Source organism: Pleurodeles waltl, chromosome 5, assembly GCF_031143425.1.
Source record: "Pleurodeles waltl isolate 20211129_DDA chromosome 5, aPleWal1.hap1.20221129, whole genome shotgun sequence".
Classification (NCBI taxonomy): Eukaryota; Metazoa; Chordata; class Amphibia; order Caudata; family Salamandridae; genus Pleurodeles; species Pleurodeles waltl.
The window spans coordinates 871,274,969-871,298,806 of NC_090444.1; the positions used below are offsets into that span (position 1 = coordinate 871,274,969).

At 41.0% G+C, this 23,838-nt stretch overlaps 1 protein-coding gene across 2 annotated transcripts in view; it reads left to right on the forward strand.

Annotated features, from left to right (window-relative positions):
• The window catches only part of SMOC2 (SPARC related modular calcium binding 2), a 1,415,403-nt gene extending 1,391,947 nt beyond the window's left edge, over positions 1–23,456 (forward strand). Inside the window, exon 13 of one of the 2 annotated variants that reach the window (XM_069234974.1) lies at positions 22,707–23,456. In XM_069234974.1, coding sequence (XP_069091075.1) covers positions 22,707–22,730 — 24 coding nt within the window. In that variant the 3' untranslated portion in view covers positions 22,731–23,456. The remainder of the gene's footprint in view (positions 1–22,706) is intronic. The other variant, XM_069234971.1, reaches the window with a different exon arrangement.
• Positions 23,457–23,838: the final 382 nt, after the last annotated feature.

A 23,838-nucleotide genomic window follows, 5' to 3' on the forward strand; every position in this document is an offset into this window, starting at 1 on the left:
ACTCCAACACTCAGGCCCATATTTATACTTTTTGACGCTAAACTGCGCTAACGCAGTTTAGCGTCAAAAAATTTAGCGCCGTCTAACGCCATTCTGAAGCGCCATGCGGGCGCCGTATTTATGGAATGGCGTTAGCCGGCGCTAGCAGACCGGCGCTGCCTGGTGTGCGTGGAAAAAAACCACGTAGACCAGGCAGCGCCGGCGTAGGGGGAAAATGCCGTTAGGGCGTCTTAAAATGGGGCAAGTCAGGTTGAGGCAAAAAAATCGCCTCAACCCGATTTGCGCCATTATTTTCGACGCCCAGACGCCATTTAAATGACTCCTGTCTTAGTAAAGACAGGAGTCATGCCCCTTGCCCAATGGCCATGCCCAGGGGACTTATGTCCCCTGGGCATGGTCATTGGGCATAGTGGCATGTAGGGGGGCACAAAGAAGGCCCCCCTATGCCACCCAAAAAAAATTAAAAATATAAAAAATTATACTTACCTGAACTTACCTGAATGTCCCTGGGGTGGGTCCCTCCATCCTTGGGTGTCCTCCTGGGGTGGGCAGGGGTGGCAGGGGGGGTCCCTGGGGGCAGGGGAGGGCACCTGTGGGCTCATTTTGAGCCCACAGGCCCCTTAACGCCTACCCTGACCCAGGCGTTAAATAGTGGCGCAAATGCAGGGTTTTTTGACCCGCCACCTCCCGGGTGTGATTTTTGCCCGGGAGTAAAAATACGACGCATTTGCATCGCCGTCATTTTTTTAGACGGGAACGCCTTCCTTGCATCTCATTAACGCAAGGAAGGCGTTCACGCAAAGAAATGACGCTATTTGCCCATACTTTGGCGCTAGACGCGTCTAACACCAAAGTATAAATATGGCGTTAGTTTTGCGCCGAATTTGCGTCGAAAAAAACGACGCTAATTCGGCGCAAACGGAGTATAAATACGGGCCTCATTATTTAGTGTCAGAGGACGCTCAAGCTGCTCTTTCATGGGCACCACAATATAGTGCCCTTTTCCAAACTTGAAATCTCCGGTGCACTGCCCTTCTTCTGTTGGAGCAAAGAAAAGGGGGTGTGTGGCCAAAACTCAGGCCAAGGGGCTCAAGGGATTCCACACTGTCAGAGGTTACCAGCACATGACAGGTAGAGAAATGAAACCTCAAAACAGCTCTGCCATCAACAACAGGAATCCTTCTCTTTAGCTCCTTTACACTGAAACTTTGGTTTTGTGATGTCCAACGCCGTCTGATGGAGCAAGTACGATACCATGCGCTGGCGATCGCTGTCCAGCTTTGCTACTTTCTGGATGCTGAGACTGTAGGGCCAAGACGTCCGTCTTTCATCTGTAGCTGTCACTGATGGGAATTAGGCTTAAATCAATGTCCTGCAGGTTATTATGACTTGATACCCGCAGAATCTAGTGACGTAGGAAATGTGCCACAGTTGTTAGTTTCCTTCAATTTAGTAAAAAAAACAGTTCATGGTTTTTAACAAGGGGACTGCAAGCAGGTGGTCTGCAATCTTCAAAGGAGTAGCCATACACCATGGGCATAAAATACAAAGACAAAGGCAGAAGGGCAAAACAGGTTCTCTAGCATCTTTAATTGGGTTCTCTCCATTATTCTCTGCCATCTATAGCTACATGAGAATTCTATCTGAATGGATTTCCTCACACAGTGGCATTGTCTAATGGGGTAAACACATATTTTCCTCAATGATTAAGTCTAGGTGTTCCTCCTTACCTTAGAACATCTCAATAGAGAAATCACATGATACCGATTATCAGGGACATGTAGAAACCTTCCTTTAAAAACTGTGCATCAGGTGCACTATGCAATACACAGGCTAATAGTCAAATGTGCAAACAAAAAGACAAGAACTAGAGGGTCCTGATATTTGCATGATTAAGACACATCTGATGCCACCAAAAATTAAAGTAGCAGGAACAGAAGGGAACCGAAAACCAAATTAAAATAGACATTGAAAATTTGTCATGTTCAAAAAGGTAAACATAAGATATCTCCTATTGAGATGGAAAACTATAATATTGAGTCAGTTAACCAGTCTATCGCTACCCTGACAGTCAGGCTGGAAAACATTGAAGCAGGCCTAAGGCAAATTCTTGAAAACCAGTCTGGTCATACCAAAGGGAATTATACATAACATGGGGGTCCCTGGTACATCACTGCAGTCTGGAAATGTGAACCTGAACAATACAGCAATAATAATAAAAGGGCTGACTGGTGAAAGGAATTCGAAAAAGAGAAATGGGATTAGGACATAGCTAAAATCTCAATAACTAAGCATGATGCGACATTGGTCAGGGGAAGTAACAAAAGAAAAAATCTGTAGGAAGAACCAAAAAAAAAATATTTGGGTGATAGTCAGGCATGTGACACAACACCGAGAGTACGGGTGATACACAAAGGCCAAAGTTACACAAATTTTAACTCTACCGTTGGCGACTACACCATATACAGTACTCCTAGCTAATATTTCAGTTCCTTCTTCAGGAAAAAATGAAAACCTGGTTTTCTTTTAAGGAACGAAAGCCATATGCTACTTAGGAAACAGAACATCATTAACTAATGTAATATAGAAATTAGGCCACCTTGAGTCACAGATCTATAATTTCATCCTTAGGTCCAATCAAGGCTACATAAATGTAGGGCTGCCTGTTCCTTTAAGGGAAGGGGCAGTAACGTGACTAACTGCAGGTGACACACTTTGATCCTGTATACCTCTTTTTATTTTCCTTCAATACCATTATAGCCAAATAGACATGCACTGGTGAAGTGTTGTCTTTTATGTTCACAGCATGAAATATCATTATCTGTGGAATTTAGTAACCAGAACAAGTTCAACCAACTGTTGCGTAGCGATGGGCATCGTCATGACCATCCCCTCACAACACAGGGGAGCTTGTAATAGTATCAAAAGTAGCAACAAACATGCAAAAAACAAATAAAAAATAATAAAAATGCACAAAACGTCAAGCCATCAGATATACTTGCTGTGTATCAAGCACAAAAAGCATAGACAAAACAATAGCATGTGTGAATAAGCGGTGACACACAACACTATGGGGGTCATTCTGACCCCGGCGGTCTTAGACCGCCGGGGCCAGGGTCGGCGGGAGCACCGCCGACAGGCCGGCGGTGCCCCGCAGGGCATTCTGACCACGGCGGTAAAGCCGCTGTCAGACCGGCAACACTGGCGGTCTCCCGCCAGTGTACCGCCGCCCTTTGGAATCCTCCAAGGCGGCGCAGCTAGCTGCGCCGCCGAGGGGATTCCGACCCCCCCTACCGCCATCCAGTTCCCGGCGGTCCACCCGCCGGGAACCGGATGGCGGTAGGGGGGGTCGCGGGCCCCTGGGGGCCCCTGCAGTGCCCATGCCACTGGCATGGGCACTGCAGGGGCCCCCGTAAGAGGGCCCCTACAAGTATTTCACTGTCTGCTTGGCAGACAGTGAAATACGCGACGGGTGCAACAGCACCCGTCGCACCTTCCCACTCCGCCGGCTCGATTACGAGCCGGCATCCTCGTGGGAAGGGAGTTTTTCCCTGGGCTGGCGGGCGGTCTTTTGGCGACCGCCCGCCAGCCCAGGGAAAAACTTAGAATACCCTCCGCGGTCTTTCGACCGCGGAGCGGTATTTCGGAGGGGGAAGTCTGGCGGGCGGCCTCCGCCGCCCGCCAGACTTAGAATGACCCCCTAAGTCATGTACTTTATGCACTGTAAACCTGCAGCCCAAAACCCAATATTTGGGCCTGTTTAATTTGTCAGGTTTAAAATCCTTACCCTCCTTTTGACAGTACAATGGAAATCTGCTGTCAAATATAACTTTACTGTTTCTCTTCTAACATACAGGACCAGCAAGAACAATTCATGATAGGACCAAATACATGAAAATAAATTTCCATTACTTAACTGTTACCCTCTTGTCAGTTACTTCGCAACATCAAGCCACCTTAGTTTTACCTTTCTAAAAGTAAAAATTGTTACACTGACACTCCATATTAATTTGGCACCTACAATTTCCACTGTGAAAATTAAGTCTTAATTGGCAAATCGTTCTCATTAAGGCATGTAGCCTTCAAAATTTTTTTAAAAAGGGCTGCATCTTATTTTCTGTCTAAGACTTAATGCAACACTTCGTTTTCTGTCAAATAAAAGCAACTAGCAGGCATCATTTTATTTTTTTAGAGCGGAGACACAAATGTATCAGTTCTGCAGAGCATTTAACATGATGTTGGGACTTTCGAAGAAACCCCTTTTTTTTATATTTTCCCTTTGGAATTAAGTTCTTTAATTGTATTGATGTTCTTCTGGAGAAACCAGAAATCCCACTTTTAGAGGCCCATAGGGTCATTCTGCATTTCACAGAGACAAGGCCCTAATTTAAAAGGTCACAAGTGTCAACATGACAGCCTCCTCCATTGTTTATGGGAAAACTAAAGATAGCATCTCAGCAGCGTGACTTGAGCCAGCCTCTGTAGCTCTCCTAGCTTCTGCCACTCTGAATCTGTCAAAGACAGTAGGCTTTCCTATTTTCCTTCTAACCTGGAATAATTCACTCTATTTAAGAAAAAAATTATCTCTATTTCCAGATTATTAAACTACATTTACTGTGAATAATTCACAAACCTTAATAACACACATACCAGTTGTTAGAATAAATGCTTGTTGCAATCCCATGCAATGGTACATATTTCATCAACCTCGAATGAAAGAACGTCTCAGTAGGCCCAGCTGAAGTTAGAACCTTCAACCTTGATATTAAAACAAGCCTTTGTACTGGCACATTGACTCATTGAATCATAAGAAGGCACAACCTGCAAATATATATCAAACCTAAATGTATGCATTTACTGAAGCCTGAGACACTTTAAAAAGAACTCTGAATGAAAGAAAATGCAGTTTAAACAGTGCTTTTGCCCAAAATCGACTTTGATATTTTAGGCATTAAAAAATCAATATCCTACAATTTTCTTGCATAATATGCATTACCAGAATGTCTATTACACAATCCATGAGTCAGCCATTGAAAATATTAACTTATACTTTATAGAAATGAGCTTGTTTGCTCCTGCGCCAAGGGAAAATTGCACATACAAATGTCAGTTTAGCGGTGCAACATAACTTAAATTAAATTTTAATGTTAGGAGGTCATAGTATAGGTATTAAGCTTTATAAATATTAAAAAACGATTTTGAAAGGCACTTATTTTTGTAAATAATTTTTCCATAATTAATCATTTTCTTTTTTAAAAAAAAATAAAAACCCAATTATTCTTTTTTATGTGATAATTCCACATATAAAAGCAAGCTGCATCCCTTGCCTATTATTTGGGATACATTAACTCACAAGCCTAAGCGCATAAGCCTAACTTGAAATGCGTCACATTTTTGCGCCACTTTCATTTAAAAGGAAGGTTATGCAAAATTCCACCCATAATTAACTGGGAAAGTGCTGGCTGAATTGAACATTCCTATCAAATATACTGCAGCTGAAAAGTTTGCCTGTGAACATCTAATACAATGCATCTAAGAAAAATGCTGTAAATGTATATATTTTTTTTTGCAAAAATAGATAATTTCGTTTTTTTTTGGGGCCCTATTTATATCTATTGAATGTGTTTTCTAATTTATTAAGCTTTTAACGGCAGTTTTGTATATGTGCACAATTGCTCATTCTATAAATTAAAGAGCAACATATAGCTATGTTAGCACGTCACATGGTTCATTTCTGGATTTTTTCTAAGTTTCTACTTAATATTAATTAACCAACATTTTACTTAACAAACTGTAAACAGCAAGAAGACCCACAAACACACATTGAGCTCATTTCAAATATAAACAGAAAACACTCAGTACACACAATACAGCGCGCTTTAGCCATTTTTCATAAATAGCGCCGTCGCAATTTACATACAGAACCGTTTGCAGATCCTAGTTGTAAGTCATATTTACAAGAGAAAAGAAAACTTTTCTCAATAGTGTTCCAAAAAACTGCAAAAACAGCCTCACAGACATTTATTTCCAAGAATAGCGGACCCATACTTTATTAAACGTAATGGGGCCCACTCCGTGCTTCACATATAGTTCATAGGTTGGAGTTCCAATCGGAGGAACCGGACATGAGTCCTCCAACCGGGAGTCCCTTTTACAACCAAGACAAAACAAATTTCCAAGTCTGCTAAGACCAGGCATCTTCGCTCACTAGTCTAGCTTCAAACTTCAAAGGATTATCGTTTACGATAGTCTCGTGAATACACGAGTCCTTCGGCTTTGGTACTTGCAAGTTCCAAATCAAAGTGATCCCGAAGGGATACTAAACCAAATGTCCAACTAAGGACCAAACCAAGTGTCCAACTAAGGACTGGGAGACGCTCCACTTATACTTAACTGAAAATATCGATGACGTCACCAGAAGACTCGTCTTATCGTTTCGCTCTACCAAACATCAAGGGTCCAAATCAGGGCGATAGCCAGGGCAGCAGTCCTTCGTAGCCGTCGGGAAGCGGGGAACCTCGCAGCAAAGACTTTCGGACCACGTCGACATGCAGGGGTCGATGAAGTGGCGGCCTTCCTCCAGAATTTTCACACGAAGCTCCCCACGGACCTCAGGCTTGGACCGGTACCGCTGGTATCGCCCCACGTTGGGCGCCAACTGAGGTACTGGGTTTTTCAGAACCGGTACTGATCCGGTAACCCAGCGGTGCCAGGGTACACCCAAAGACCTCGGGTACTTTCCTGATTCAGACCACAGAAACTCAGAGTCTTCTAGGTGAAGTCAAAGATCGAATTTATTGGCTGCAGCCAAGTAACAAGCGTCCTAGAAGTACAACAGCACGGTTTGTATGTTCTCAGGAGACTGTGTTTCAATGCAAAGTCAGGTTTCCTTATATACAGTTTTTTAAGCTTCAGGCAAACATTCTTGACATTTTGGTTGGTCATTCACATGTTTTCACTACAAAGGAAAAAACAGTGTCATGATGAAACCTCATATTTCATGTCATCCAACCCATAATAAATTACCCGGCAAGGCCTAATATTTTACATCAGATAAGTGTGGACCCCCAATAAAAACGGGCAACTCCCCCTCGTAAAGTAAGAAGAAGAAAAGAGCAGGTGCAGGTGTGAGCAAGATTAGGCAGGGTGTGTGAGCGATAATAAGGGTTTTATGGCATGGTGTGCCTTGATGCTATCTGATTCGGCCACTGGGAGAGGGCCTGACCAAACAGGTTTGGCCTGAGGCAATGGTTCCAGGTTGCCCAGGTCAGAGAAAAGTCAATCAAGGTGTACGTGTCCTTGGAATCAAATCTGACTGTATTATAAGCCTATGTGAGGGCAACTTTTAAAAATGGGAGCCACGAGTGCAGGACGAAAATGGCGATTTCGAGGTGAAAACGCTGCTGGAATTGAGCGAAAATGCTCATGCTTAGTGTACTAGTCATTAACGGTCTTTTGATACTAAAATCGTACTGCTGTGGCAAAGTAAATTACATGGGTCCAGAATTTTTAGAACCACAGCACTTTAAGTGAGAAAGACTGTAAAGCTGAAATGCATTGTCTTTGGCATAGTAGGAATAAATATTTCTCACGATGATGGAGTGCCTGGATGTATTTTAATTTGTCTTATATATGTAGTCACTTAAAAAACTAAAGAACCAAAGGTTACAAGAAGGTTATAGTTAGGCTCACATTTTGAACGTACAAAACAATAGAAAATCACCAGTTATGCTTAGAGTTACCTCAAGTAACTATACCTTGTGCTCTAATGTAAATATAACTCGCCCCCTCGCCATGAACAGTTTTTTCATCAAACATTTTACTGCAAATATTGCATTAATCTTAATGATGATGTTATCAAAGATGTCATGCATGCCCAAATTTGTGGGGTCATTAGCAGTGCATGATGAAGGACGAGTTATAGTTACCATAGGGCACTAGTTATAGTTACTTGACGTAACTCTAACTGAAACTGGTGAATTTCTAAGGTTTCGTACTTTTAAAATGTGAGCCTAACTATAATGTCCCTGTAACCTTTGGTCTCTTTAAGTGTATTTCTATTTTTTTTTCAATTCTATTTCCTAACTATAAAGTCCCTGTAACCTTTGATTGTTTCAGTGAATTTCTATGTTTTCTTAACTTATAGTAATTTTCATTAATATACATTAAAAGTCAGGTTGTGCGCAGGTCTGTGAGTGGGGGTATGAGGGTTTCAGTGGGTCTGTGAGTAGGTGTGTGACAGTAAGTGGGTCTGTGAGTGTGTGCATAACTGAGTGGGTCTGTGAGTGGATGGGTGAGAGTGTGACTGGGACTGTGAGTGGATACACAAGGATCTCAGTGGATCTGTAAGTGGGTGCGTGAGTGTCGGAGTGGATTTGTGAGTGGGTGCGTAGGTCTCTGAGTGGGTGTGTGAGTGAGGGAAGAGAATGAAAGAGAGAGAGAGACCTGACAGTGAGAGGGAGAGAGAGAGACTGTTTTAGGCTTTTATGTAAGATGTAGTTAGAATTTGATATTTCTGCACAATTGAAAAAGAGAAATGTATTTGTAATTTTTTAAAAGTAAACATTTTTACTAAAATAAATAAATCAGGGAAACTAGTCTGGCTGGACTTGAATGCTGAATGCTCAGTGTGAAGGTCTGTGATCTTCACACCAAGCTATTCAGTTTAAAAAAAAACTTTTTTAGTGGTTTATGGGCTATCTGGGACCACAAGGGAGCCCTCAAGGGCTCTACCGTGGTCCCAACATGTCTTTTTTTGATTTTTTTGTTTAACAAACTGCTCTTCATGGGCTGTCTGGCACCGCAGGGAAAGCCTCAAGGCCTTCCCCGCAGTACCATGTTTTCAGCAAGCAAGGAGCAGTTTGAACAGCCTAGGCTTATGTTTTGAAAAAAATATTGTTATCATGGATTCACGACCCCGTTGCAAATTTGCTGTACCATATTTTTTGTTAATGCTTTTTAGCCCGGGGGTCCAGAGTTAAGGGGTCAAGGTGTTCGTACCCGGGACACTTTTGTATTTTTCATTCTTTTTTTCAGGGACTTACCTTCAGCCGAGTCCCAAGATGGCGACCAACACTTCAAAGGGTTCCTTGTTGAAGTATTGGCGCCAATCAGATATCAGCATGAGTTCGGGAGTGGTCACAAATCCTTTGCATCCCTAGATATACAAGTTTTTCTTTCTCTAAAATTACTGAATGGATTTATACCAAAACAAGAAAATGTCACTTTCTGGGCCAGGACCTACCTTTCTGACAATTTTGGTGTAATTACATCCAGTAGTTTCATTGATATTGCTGTTCAAAATCCCTATGGAAAAATGAATGGGGAAAACCCACACTCCCCTCACCCGGACGGATCACCCTGAAACTTTCCAGATAGCAGCTGACGTGACTGGCAACTTTTTTAGCTAAAGTTTTGTGAAGATTTGTCAAATATATAGACAAGTAAAAAAATTCATTTTATATAGAATCTAAATCCTAACTATAACTATGCAGTAGCGACTGCCACTAGGTAATACACACACATATATATATATATATATATATATATATATATATATATATATATATATATATAAATGTAAATAACAATATGAATCAAAATTAAAATACCAAAAGTAATTTTTTTATTTTTATTTATACAACTAAAAAACATATATTTGTGTTTGTAAAACTAAAAATGTTAAAATATTTTACAAAAATAATATAAACTATAAAGAATTAAGTAATTAAAGAAAATAAACATACATTAGTAAATATAAATAAAGAAATAGCAGAAATTCAGGTCAGCAGACATTAAATAAAGTATTTAACTTCCAAATAATTATTTTAGTATTCCAATTCCTTCTTATAGAATAGTAAGGTAAGTGCTGGATTTCGGAGGGGAAAGATTTATTATTCCCACTCCAAGCTAAGCAACAGTTGGGAAAGTGTTGAACTCCAGAGTAATTAGTTTTGCTATTCCCTTTCCAATTTAACCAATAGTATGGGAAGCGTTAGAATCTGGAAGGGCTAGATTTAATATTCCCACTCCCATTTAAGCAATAGTATGTAAAGTGTTGCACTCCAGAAGGGTTAGATTTACTTTAAAAACACAAAAGGATGATGGAGGGAGTGCTGAACAATGCAAACACTCACCCCCAGTCACAGATCTGGGTTTAATGCATCGCTCTTTAGGTCGCCATGCCACCCCAGTTTGGACCCAGCCATATGCAACTCAGTCTTGACCCTGTCCCTCATGGGAACAGTCCAGTCCGAACGGCCAAGCCAGGTCCTCCCTGGATTGGAAACAAGCATCCCGGGGCCAGTTTCAGGGTATCACCCTTCATCAGCCAGGCTAGCTTGAATCCAGTGGCACAGTGAACAAGGGACCCACGACTGGGCATACCCTTCCCACTTAGGGCAACTTTAGCATCACAAAAGGATGATTGACAGAGTGTTGAACAATGCAAACACTCACCCCCAGCCACAGATCTGGGTTTAATCCATTCTTCTTTTGCTCACCATGCCACCCCAGTTAGATTTACTATCATCACTCTACTATAAGCAACAGTATAGGAACTGTTGGACATCAGAGCAGTTAGATTGACAATTCCCACTTCACTCTATGCAACCATAGGAAATGCATTGGACTCCAGAGGGGTTATATTTAGTATTCACAGTTGAATCTAAACAACAGTGGAGAAGCTGTTAGAGTGTGAAAGGGCTAGATTTAGTATTCTCACTCCAAACTAAGTAAACAATAGGGATAGCGTTGGACTCCAAAGGGATCAGACTTATGGCCTCATTATGAGTTTGGTGGTCTTTTGACCAACAAACCTACGGTGGCAGTCAGACCGCCGCATTCCTGGCAGTCCAATCACTAGATTACAATCCTGGTGGTCAGACTACCAGGAGACAGCCACCACAACCAGGATAAATGATCAGAATGGGGTGGCAGTAGTCGAAGTCATGGTCAGCCACTGTGGTGCCCATGGCAGCATCACCGTGTTGATCACAACTTCACTTTCCAACCGCCATGGAAAGGCTGGTAGAAAGCCAGTGCTGGGGCTACAGGGGGGGCCTCTGCACTGTCCATGATAATGCCATTGGCACAGAAAGGGCCCCCCTGCCAGCACCCTCAGAATGTGCACTGTCTGCTATGCAGACAGTGCGCATTCCGAGGGTACTTTTAATGCAGCAGCATTGGCCTCATCTTCCTTAAGGAAGTTAAGGAAATGCCGTCACACTTCCACTGGGCTGACCAGCAAAAACTTTGTTATACGATGTTTCCACCTGTTAGCCCAGTGGAAACATTATAATACGATGGGGGATGAGGCTGCCAGATTAACAGCAACCTCACTCTCGTGGCTTTGGTGGTCAGTCGGTCAGACTGCCAAAGTCGAAATGAGGCTTTTACTATTACTACTCCATTCTATACAACAATAGGGAAAGTATCAGTCTCCGGAGTGCTTATAATTACTATTCCCACTCCAAACTACCTAAAAGCTTGAACATTTTGGAATTCCAAAGGGTTATATTTACTAGTCCCACTCCAGTCTAAACAACAAAGAGGAATGTTTAGGACTCTGGAGAGGTTAGATTTAGTAGCCCCACTCTAATCTAACCAACAATAGGGAAAGTGCTGGGCTCCAATGTGGTTAGATTTAGAATTCCCACTTCAAACTAAGTAACAGTTGAGAAACTGTTGGATTTTAGAAGGACTATATTCAGTATTCTCACTCCAACCTAAGCAACAGTACATAAAGTGTTGGACTCTGGAGGGACCAGATTTACTATTCCCAATCCAATCCACACCACATTGGGGTAGGTGTTGGAGTCTAGAGGAGTTAGATTTACAGTTCACACTCTAGTGTAACCAACAGTACAGAAAATGTAAAACTTTAGAAGGAGTATAACATTTTAAATCCTATTAATTTAGTACATAGTATGTAAATACCTGAAATTAAAAAAAAACTATAAATGGTATCATAAATAAAAATACATATATAGTATTAAAAATAATTATACAAAATAACTTTTGAAAATTTTTAAATCTATATAAATCTTAGCACCAAAATACAACATACCTAAAAAAAACATGTTAAATATGACAATTTCATTAAAAAAATCACTTTAAGAAAAGCAAAAATTCTAGCGAAAATATTTTACAAACATTATTATTCGAAAACTTTTAACACTAAATTATTATATGAAAGAAATAATGTAAAATTTCCAACATTTAAAAAAATACTTTCAAAATTAACAATTCATTTTTCAAAAATACTATAATTTCAATACCTTTCCACCCAGTTCCCCTACAAAACAAAACAACCTGCTACTGCAACATGCATTACCAACAAAAAAGTAAGCATTTAAGTATATAAATTGGTCAACAAACATTAATAGCATCATTTCAAAATAAAACAATTACCTAAATTATTAATCAATTACAATGTTAATTAAAAAATAATTATCATTAAAATACATTGTTGATCTTTAACTAACTTCTCACTTATTCCCCCACAAAACCAACAACCCCCTACTAGAATATATAAATTGCCAACAAAAATAAAAACATTTAAGTATACAGTAAAATTGTAAAAATAAAAATAAAATCAATCTATCAAAAAATAAAACCATAAAGTCATGCTTCTGTGACAATACTCTGATCTAATTATTGGCATCATAGGGACCCACTGTCCATTTTTAACTTTCCCTATCCCACATTGTTTGTTCCTTGCCCTTGTCCTAGGCTGTTCATTGTTTACCCCGTCCCTCTTTGTTTGTTGCTTGTCCTATCCTATGGTTTGCTGCATTCCCTGATCCACTCTCCCTCCATCCCACCAGCAAATAACTACCCAAAAAATGCTATAATGCAGCCAGCACTGGACGTGCCCTAGCAAACTTTCTAAATTTCAGCCATGATGCACAGTAGCCACGCTGCTGTACATCATGGCCTAAAGACATTGATAGCACTTGTAGTCTCTTCTATGAGATCTATTTGCTTTGCCAAAGCTTGTTTTCTCTTCCTGGATGTCAAACTAGCTACAGTAGAAATGTAGGTCAAAAGTAAGTTTCTTCTGAACTATAGGCCTCATTTACAAGAGGCCTGCTCTGCTGGAATATCCCTTTTTATGATGCTCCGGTGGCGTAGCCCTTTCAATCGTATCTATGAGGTGATCCAAAGGCGTCCTTCATGTGTTTTCATGGCCTCATGGATATGGATTAAGGCAAGGCAGCGAAAAGCACTGCGTTGCCTTAATCTACGCCAAGGAGACACTCCATAGGTGTTGTGGTGGCTTTTCCCATGCACCACCCATGGATTTGACACATTCACAGATTTACAAGGACCTGAAAACCTGGTAATGTGTCAAAAAGGAGCACCTCCCTAGATTAGTCGTAACGAGGAGAAATAACTTTATTTTTCCTCTTTGTTTTGACTTTTTATGTGTGCTGCATTCTACAAGAGGAAAATGCCACCATTGATTGTTTTTGGGCAGAAAAGGCGTCCCTTCCTGCACAAAAACAATTGTGTCAACAATGCAGACACCCTTGCATCGTGGTGCAAGGGTGCCTGCGTTGGCACTAGGTACCAATTTGTGCACCTGCGCAGTCAGAAAGGACAAGAATGCAATGTGCATCATTAAAGCAGCACATTCCTGCCCTTTTTCTTTTGACGCAGGGCAGCACAGTAAGAAGAGTTGCAACTCTGTCCTGTGCCAAAAAATTGTAAATGAGGCCCTATGTTTAAAAAGCAGCATTGATCTATATTGTTTGCTGGTCAGTCATGTAACCTCATAAACCCATTACAGGATGGTGCATTGGACACCAGCAAAGCCTTATGCACATTTCTGTAGCAGTGTGTGTGTCTGTGTGTGTGTGTGTGTGTGCATAATGTTCTTAGCGTCTGAATAAAAGCAGATGTAATCATTGTATTGCACTCAGTCTGTTAGTCTTGAGTGCTGGTATCAATCTCTAGAGGGTGAGGTTCTTACTTCTCTATTCACTTGATTGGCCATTAGCAACGCAAATTGTGTTCAGTGCTTTTACCCTGGTGTCAATTGTGATGATTTAATTACAGTAGACAACAAGCTTAAAATTGATATATACTGTTAGGGTTACACACTGCACCAACCCGAAGTCCTCACTCTAAATTGATCATCCATGTCTCATTGTGTTCCTATTGCAGGAATTACTTTTTGACCAAGAGCTTAAAAGAACTGCATCATGCAGTGAAAGCGCCTTTGGAATTCAGGCAAAGCCACTGTACTCACATAATTGTAGAGCTCCCTGAACTAGCAGTTTAGCTAGCTAGATGAGTTGAAGAGTTGTATGTAAATGTTCCAGGGAAAAAAAAAAAACAGCTAGACTTCCTCCAACATGTGTGCAACAACCTCACAAACTGCTATTCCCATTATATTTGATATTTGCACCGCTAATTGGCAGTTTTGTTTCAAAGTGAGTTTGTTTGCTGATACAAAAGCAAGCAAAACGTTCACTGTGCCATATGTTCATTGCTGTTTCAATTTACATAATGTCTATAGAAGGGATTTCAAAATGAAGACAAATATGGGAGCAACCACATGGCACTTTTCAGAGTCAGGGTCTTAATTTTAAAAACACTGAGGCCCTCATTACGTCCACTGTGGTCCGAGGACCGCTGTGGGGGAGGTGGCAGTCTCACCGCCGTGGGTCCAGCGGTACAGACCGTTATTAGCAGCATGGCGGTGTGGCTGACAGCATACAGCTACACAGCCACCAGGCCCGACAGTGTAGGTGGACCACAGCAGCAGGGTAGGGCCTCCTCTGGGCCGGCGACATACCCACACCGCCAGGTTTTCCGTGGTGGTCCCCCCGCCATGAAAACCTTGGCGGTAACGCACCCGGCAACTGGAATAAACATTCCTGTTGCCCCTATAAACACACAAACACCCGTGCACCCGTACAAACACACACACATGCACGCACACCCACAAACAAACACCTCACACACATGCACGGCAGGCACACACCCACCCCCCATTACAGTTGACCTACCTACCTGACTGGGTCACACTGCAGCCCACATTGAGTGGGTCGTCTGGGAAGGGGAGATGTCGGCGATGATGGCCGCCGAGTACCTGACCGACACCTCCGGCGACGATCATCATGGGCCCTAGTCCCCCATTGCATCAACACGATCCTATTGGACGATACACATCTGTGCGTACCGCCAACGGTTCACCGCTGTGCAGGGACTGCCATGCACAAAAGTGCATCATAATATGGTGGGTAGAGTTGTGACGGTGCTGGTGGTGGGACCGCCTCTCTCACGCCCTTGTTCAGCCTGGCAGTGTTGAACTTCGGGTTGCTTTATTACGGTTTTCGCTTTGTGACTCCTAATACGGCAGTCATTGTACCGCCACCACTGGTGGTCTGGTGGCGGGTTTTAGCACGGCGGTCCAACCCAAAAACCACCACACTCGTATTGAGGGTCTGAATAAGTTGATCAAACGAAGGCATATGTCTGGTCAAACAACTCAAAATACATAGGTCAGTTACACAAGATTAGACAGCCGGGCCTAGGGAAGTGTAAACAATGTGGTGATGCTTTGTTGGCTGTAGGAGTAAATAACTTTAAGAAATCTCAAAGATGAAAAGATCTATGTGTGTACAGATTGGTGTCTATGGAGAAAAAAACCTACACCAGGGGACAGAGCACTGTACAGTATGTTGTTAAATATTTTGTACAAAAAGCTAGATAACAGAGGGAGGTAAAATCTAGGAAAAATAGACATCACATATATTCCAGGGAAAAGTTATGTCACAGCTAATAGAAAATAGCATCACACAAGCCTATGCTCTGTGATTGCTGATGTCAAAATATAGACATTAATGTGAACTGTAGTTTTAAAGCAAAATAATGGCACAGTTAAAAAAAAAAAAATCTTAGTTTTGAGGTGGTAATCTGCCACCTTCTACTTCTTCACCAAAATCTGGGCCTTGTGTCAAGTTTGGTGAGTCAAGTGAAGCTTGAGAACTTGACCATAAAATATTCTTGGAAATTCACAGATACACCTCACACTTCCTGCTGAATGGCTCAATCCGCCTAGATAGTCATTTACGTACTGTGCTGGGGTATTTAACCTAACCCTTGTGGCAATGTTAACAGTTTGCAAAATTATATTTTTCAAGAGTCTATACTTTCAAATTTAGCACTGCAAAACGATTACAGTGGTGTCAACAAGCCCAGATTCTAACAAAACGTTTTCCATAAAATCCAACTAACTTAGAATGAATAACATTTAAAATCAAAAGTAAAGTATGAATTAAAGGATAAACCTTTTCTGTAGAAGCCTTTTCAAAATGGTACCCAATTGGCAATGTTATGGCTTTTTAAATGAATTTGCAGTTAATTTCACTGCCAAATGTGAATTAAATGCAAGAAGTTGAAGTTATTGAACTGAAATAATTATAATATTAGTCCTGAGAAGTGACTCTCAAAACAAAACTACCCAGGGAACAACTGAAACTGAATCAAAGTAACATATTTGTTAAATAAATAAATAAAGTTTTTCTGTCCTTTTTTGCACTGATCAAAGGCTTTCTCACTGCATATAGACATTTATTCAAGTAAAAAATTCAGCTCAGACTGGGCACAGACATCTGTGACCCTTTCACATTCTAGCTCAAGTTGCCAAGGCCATGGTTTCCCATGATTTACTTTCACTTCCAATCCTGGCTTTGAGGTCCACCATCAGTTTGGTGATGTCCCTCTCAAGGTGTTTCTCCAGGGTGTACTGGAGTCTGTTGCAAACATTTTCTCTTATTTGCTGTAATTTGTAGGTGCATGGCACTGGATAACATTCATGTTGATCCCCTTTTTATTTGTGTGGAAGGTCACTGTGATGATTCTGGAACCGTAGGCTTCCTATTCTGTTGGCTGCTGGAATTAGCATCAGTGCTACTCCCTGAGTTTGTGGACCGTTCTTTTCCTCGTGTCCAGAATACAGCAGCATTCCTCCTGGAGCCAGTCTTTTCTGTCCAGACTGTCCATCTGGTCTAGCCAGGGGAATAGCTTCAACGGGGTATTTGGTGTATGGCACCCCCAGATAAATGCCTTTTAAGGCTTGGTGATTGGGTCCTGGAGCCTTGAGTTGGCTTTACTGCATCCATGTTGGATTTGCTCTTTGTGCACACAAAATAAAAGACAAAACAGTGAGATATACATCTGCTGGCTGAGTTTCACAATGTGAAACCAGAAAACCTAGAACTAATACTGGATTCTGTGTTTGTCTTCATTGTGTGATCCCAGGCAAAAGTTTTATTTCACAGAACCTCCTTTTATTTGTCAGTCAAACACTTTATTTTGGTCAAATACCTTAAAAGCCATTAAATCATCATACAGTTTTGCAACATTACACAATGTAAAGCGCAACAACAATTGTGTCAAACAACATGCTTAAAAATTGGTAAGAATTTGCAAATTATGCAAATGTTACAAAGTGCTTGGTGAAGTACATTTGTACAGCAACAAAGAGCTAATATAAAAGGATCACATCTTACGTCATAGTGTGACTAGCGCACTAAGAACATCTGTTTGCAATCTGAAGGTGAATAAATTATAAAAACAAAAAAAATGAGCACATTTAAATTTCAGCAAGGAAAGGAAAGATAATTCATGTCCAACACACCCCAACCCATAGCATAAAGTGAGCTTGTTACGGATATCATGAAAAACATTAATTTTCTTAAAACATGAAATTACTAAAATTGACCTTAACAATAAAACAAACATAAACCAATCAGGATGAGCCAAAAAAGAAAATCTTGGATATAATAGGCCAGACACTTTCATGGTATTTTGCAGTTAAAAATCCAATATAGGGTGTAGTGCCGAACCCCACAAATTTTCAATGCGACCCATGATTGACAAATTCCTCACATCCGACATAGATGCACAATCCAATGCTTGTGTTGTCTGATATACATTGGGCAGAAGAACAAAAGGTGTGCATCAGATTCCTCCTTTTTAAAACAGACTGAGCAGATTTTAATGTATTTTTATTTATTAGCACATATGAGAGCATTGTTTAGTACTTGAGTTCAGGATGCATGCTATGCAAGGACCTACAATGCTTGATTTAGTAGTCTAAAATGTTGTGCAATCTGATAAGAATATAGGCCATGTTTAAGGTTTACATGACTACTGTCATGCCTCTTAGTTCACTAATGCCATTGTCCCTGAGGTTACTAAAAACTTTCACATTTAATAAATGTCTGTCTAAACAATTTTATTATCTGGTGTATTGAGGTGAAACACCTTTGCATGTTAAAGAAATGCACTCTTTCTTTCATTTTGAAGAGTCTATATCATATTTTTATATTATGTTTGTTGCACAATATGCATGCCATACCTTTTCATGGCTTGGGTCATGCTTGGACTCTTAAAGCCAAGCCAGACTCTTGGCTCGGATCTTTAACAGCTTGCCCTAATAATTTGCGGGTGCACCTACCTCTATTTGCAACATGGTCTTAGTACATGGGGCTATCAGTCACTTGATAAAATGATTTGGAAAAGGAGAAGACTGGAAACATGGAATCTTGCCTACATGCACTGGTGTAAAACTTTACCATCAAGCTTTTGATAGTAGTGACAAAGAGACGTGTATGCAGTGAATATACATTAAAAAAGTGATCCCAAGGCATGGACTCCAGACCATTGTGTTGTATGCAGCCATTATCATAAGTTCCCAGGGAAAACTATCATGCCCAGGTTGGATGGGCAGGGGCATAGTTTTAGAGGGGTGTTTGGGGTTTTACACCCTCCAATGCATTCTTGGCTCGATGGTGGGTCTGGGGGCCCTGAGCTGTTTTTGCCATGTCTGTGTCTATTTTTATTGTCGTCCTCATTTTGCTAGGAGCTTTTAACTCATTGTTTTTTTTAACTGAAACTTAAATGTATTTAGTTAATAGTTTATAAAAAATATAGTAAATCTTGACCCATAGAAGTACTTCTTGAATGGGTGCAAGTTTACTACCTTTTGGAATTCACAAGCATTGGCAGTAGAAGGCTTGGAAAGTTCAGTCAGTCTCAGGTTTATAGGTATGCCACTGACAATCAAACATCCAAAAGTTGATGGGATGACAGTTTGTTAATAGTCCAATCAGTGGCAAATGCTCAGAGTAGCATTCCAACCCATTGTATTTTTGACCACTGTGCCATTCAGCATAAAGGCCCTCCTAATGCCAATCAGTACTGAACAGAGGCCCACCTTATGCCAGTCAATACTGAACCTCATCCTTATGGAAACAGTCCACCCCAAATCTTAGTCATCTAGAGACCGCTGCTTTTTTAGTTGGGAAATTTGAGATTCACGCCCACCGAACTACATTGACTAGCTGTATTTCTTCATCTTCGCTGCCACTTGGACTGTCATGCTTCTCTCGTACATAGTCCTCACATTTCATGTCCGGAGGGTGATGGCCTTGGTTGAAAGCAGGTGGATTGGTTTTGTGGGTTCCAAAGAACTCTGGCATTCACCGCAAGGCATCATAGCTCTCCATGAAGGAGATTCCTCTCTCCTTTCTGCCAGGATGTCTTTTAGTCTTTTGGCTGACTTTTCTGTAGCTAGAATATTTTTAAATGGCGATGTAGCTAGCCAACGTAGGTGTCACCATGTAATTTAAAAGAGAATCAGATTGATTATGTCTGCATTGCCAATAGGTTCCAGAGGTCCCTCCAGGAAGTGAGAGTGATGAGACCTGTGACAAGGCATCAGACCATCACATTATCATGACCAGACTAAAGCTGAAAAAAGTATGGATGAAACCAGCAAACCAATGCCAACGATATAACACTGCCCTCCTCAAAGATGCACTGAAACAGAGTGAATACTCAGACACTCTCAGTAACACGTTTCAAGTCCTGCAAGAGCTAGAAGACGGCAGAGATTGAGTAGAAAGCCAGTGGGAGAAGCTCAAAGAAACAGTGACAACAACCTGCCAGGAACTGTTGGGTCCCAAGAAATGCTAGCACAGAGACTAGATCTCCACCAAGACTCTCTGCAAAATCTCAATGAGAAAAGAAAAGAAAGCTGCAGTCAAAACCAACCAACCAAGAGCAGAAAAGATAAAGCTCAAGATTAATACACCAAAAATAACAAGGAAGCAAAAAGAAGCATAAGAGCAGACATGCCAGGATTCATTGTTGGTCTTGACAGAGAAGCCCAGGAAGTAGCAAGCCACAGAAGCTTGAAAAACTCTATGATATAACAAGGAAACTCTCCTGCAGATGCAGCAAACAAGAAAGACCTGTTAAGGACAAAGCTGGAAAGACAATCAAAGGGTAACGAAGACCAACAACAAAGATGGGTGAATCATGCTGAAGAACTGCTGAACCAGCCCATGCCGCAGTCTCCACCAGACATACAACCAGCTGACAAGGACTCACCAATCAGCTGCAGTAGACCAACCAAGGAAGAAATATGTCAAGCCAAAAAACATCTGAGAAATGGAAAGACAGCAGGATCTGACAACATTTCTGCAGAGGCATTGAAAGCCGACATTGAAACACCAGTAGACATGCTCTACTCCATATTTGAAAGGATCTGAGAAGAGGAAATGGTGCCCTCAGACAAAAAGGAGTGATGTCTAATGAAAAGTTGACCTGAGTAACTGCTTGAGCTACAGACAGATAACTCCTTTATCAACCTCAGGCAAATTATTCAACAGTGTCATCCAGAAAAGAATGAAGGAACAAGTCGACACTCAGTTATGAGACCAGCAAGCTGTCTTCTGAAAAGATAGATCCTGCACAGACCAGATTGATTGCAACACTGCGCATCATCACTGAGCTGTGGATGGAATCAAACTCCCTTCTGTCAACTTCATCGACTAGGAGAAGGCATTCAACAGCGTGGACAGAGAGACCCTTTAGAGACTCCTCCACTACTACGTTGTGGCAGTTAAACTCATAAGAAACATCAGAAACTCTTATGAGGGAATGACCTACAAGATAGTCCATTGAAGACAATTCACAGAAGCCTTTGAAGTGAGAACCCGAGTCTGCCAGGGTTGTTTGCTCTCACCTTTTCTCTTCCTGCTAGCCATAGATGGGATCATGAATACAACCATAGCAAGGAGAAGAAATGAGATCCAGTGGACACCTAGTAGGTACCTCAATGAATCTGGCCTTTGCAGACGACCTGGATATACTCTCCCATACTCATCAGCAGATGCAACAGAAGACTTGACTGACTGAAGTGGCAGCCTCATCAGCACAGCTTGGCCTCAAAATCCATGGGGGAAGACCAAAATCCTGAAGTGTAACACAGCCAGCACAACTCCAGACACTCCTGCAGGTAATGCAGTGGAAGAAGTTAAGGCCTTCACCTATCTGGGCAGTGCCACGGAAAAGCAGTGCAGCACAGACGCTGAAGTCAATGCAAGAATTGGCAAAGCAAGGGCTGCTTTCATCAGCTAAAGAAGATCTGGAGCTCCAAGGACCTAACGCTGCAAACCAAGATCAGGCTTTCCAACACCATTGTAAAATCGGTCCTTTTGTATGGACCAGAAACTTGGAGAACAACAGTGACCACTACCAACAAAGTCCAGATCTTCATCAACACCTCCATATTTGCTGGCCAAACACAATCAACAACAATGACTTATGGCCGCAAACTTTCCAACCCCCTGCTCATGGAGAAGTCATGAAGGAGCACTGGGCCTGGATAGGTCACTCCCTCTGAAAGCCTGCATCATGCCAAACTAGGCAAGCCCTCACATGGAACCCTCAAGGGAAAAGTAAAAGATGAAGGCCTTAGAAACACCTGCTATTAAGGTCTGGAGGCCGACTGCAGGGGGATGGCTGGAGAGTCCTGGTTGATGGTTTATACCCCGGAGGGGGCATAGGCATAAGTAAGTAAGTACAATTCAGTCCAGTAGGGCCACCTCAAGAGCACATGTTTTAGCTAAATGAACAGGCATGCCAAACTTAGGAATGTGTTGAAATATAACGCAGGCTGCAGTGTTTTGCCATAGTTGCAAACTTTGCCACTTCCTCAAGTGGCAAATGTTATCATCGTCACCTGTGTAAAGCACGATGGCTGGGCCATATTGCCAGCTACAAACGCATTTACACAAGGTTTTCTGCCAGAAGAGAAGGCTCCCGCAAAAATGTTTTTTTTAAATATTTTTTCCTGCAATCCTACATTTTTTCATATCTTCACCTGATAAATGATTTAAAACTTCTCAAAATTGATCACTTTGACAAGGATTACAAAAAATTACAAATCTAGCAGCAACCAACATCTACTGCTCCACAGAAAGCAGGCCGCCTCACCATCACAAGCAAATTCGATCACATCACAATTCACTGAGATTTTAAATCTCCGTTTCCTTCCTCCAATTGCCGAATTTTAGTCTAACAACGTTGCTTTTCTTATAAGGTCATTACCAATAACAACCATCTATAGTTAGGAGAAAGACACATTTAAAATGTTAATTGCATATTCCTTGTCTTTGGGTATCTGCAAGATTAATGTGCTAAACAAGAATGTGAAAAATAGATAAAACGTGAATCCAAATAATACAAAAATGTTTATTGAAAGTATATTGCGACAGGGTACTAGGAAACAATATTAGAATTACAGTGAATGTGAACAATTCTTTGAAGAAGCAGATCAGAATACAACTTAATCTTAGTAAGTACCATGGAATGACACGCTTTTTCTGGTCCTCTTTCAGATGCTCTCAAAAAAGCAAGGCTGAGTGCATGATCAATCTGAAACTGACCATTTCGAATTTGGAAGACGACCTGGATAGCAAGCAACCAGACAAAATTGTATTTGCACTTTTTGTACTTTAAATCTAAATTCACTTTGTAGAAAGGAGATATTTAAGCAGACTTTTGAATCTGTGAAAATGGAACAGCTGCATTGAAAATTGTCACATACAGTGTATGTGCCTTTTTGTTTTTGCCTTCTGTACTTTTTGAGATATAAAACTTTGCATTTAAAATATCAAAAAAAAATCCTGATTGTATGTATTTGGGCTTTGACAATATATCATGTTACTGCTAAACCAATAAAACAATAGAATGTAGTTATGCAAAGAAACCTTCTTGATCTAATATTTACTGTACATGGTGAGTGATATTTGATCATTTGTTTTGGATAGTGTCTATTTTATGTTAGGAAGTTTCAGATCTGTTGCTTCTATCAACAGGCTGCACAGAGTGAATATCTCGAAATTGTTTCATAATCTGACAGCTACAGTACCATGAGAAAACAAGCATTGGCAAAGTTAATAGTCTGGCTAGTGAGATGGTTACATTATTTTCATGTTTAATGTATACCACACATAAAGAAAAAGAACATCTTCTGCGCCTAATCTTGGTTCCTGTATGGTTCCAATCAAATGTTTAAATTTAAAAAACACTTACTGATGTGCCTGTTCCATTACTGATGTTTTCAAATTAAAACTTTTCAGTTATGCCTTCCATTTCATTATTATTTGTAAAAACAAAAATAAAAAAACAAACACTCGAATCAATATCACTTAGAATTCCAATCATCTAACTGAAAGTTGATATGAATATGTAAAATAAAATGCACACTTTGAACCAGCTTTCTCAGTTAAACAAAAGGAATCATTTGTAGGTGGATTGAACAATGTGCACATGTTGTGTACAGTCACTCACAGTAAAGAGAGCCAATTGCTAAACTGGGCTGACCCACTGCCTCTTGCTGTGGTGGAAGAAACAAAATGAAAATGACAATTAAAGAGACCAATGGATGAAGCCCACTAACCTGTGTGTGTGTGTGTGTGTGTGTGTATATATACACAAAAACAAAAACACACAGAGAAACAATAGTCT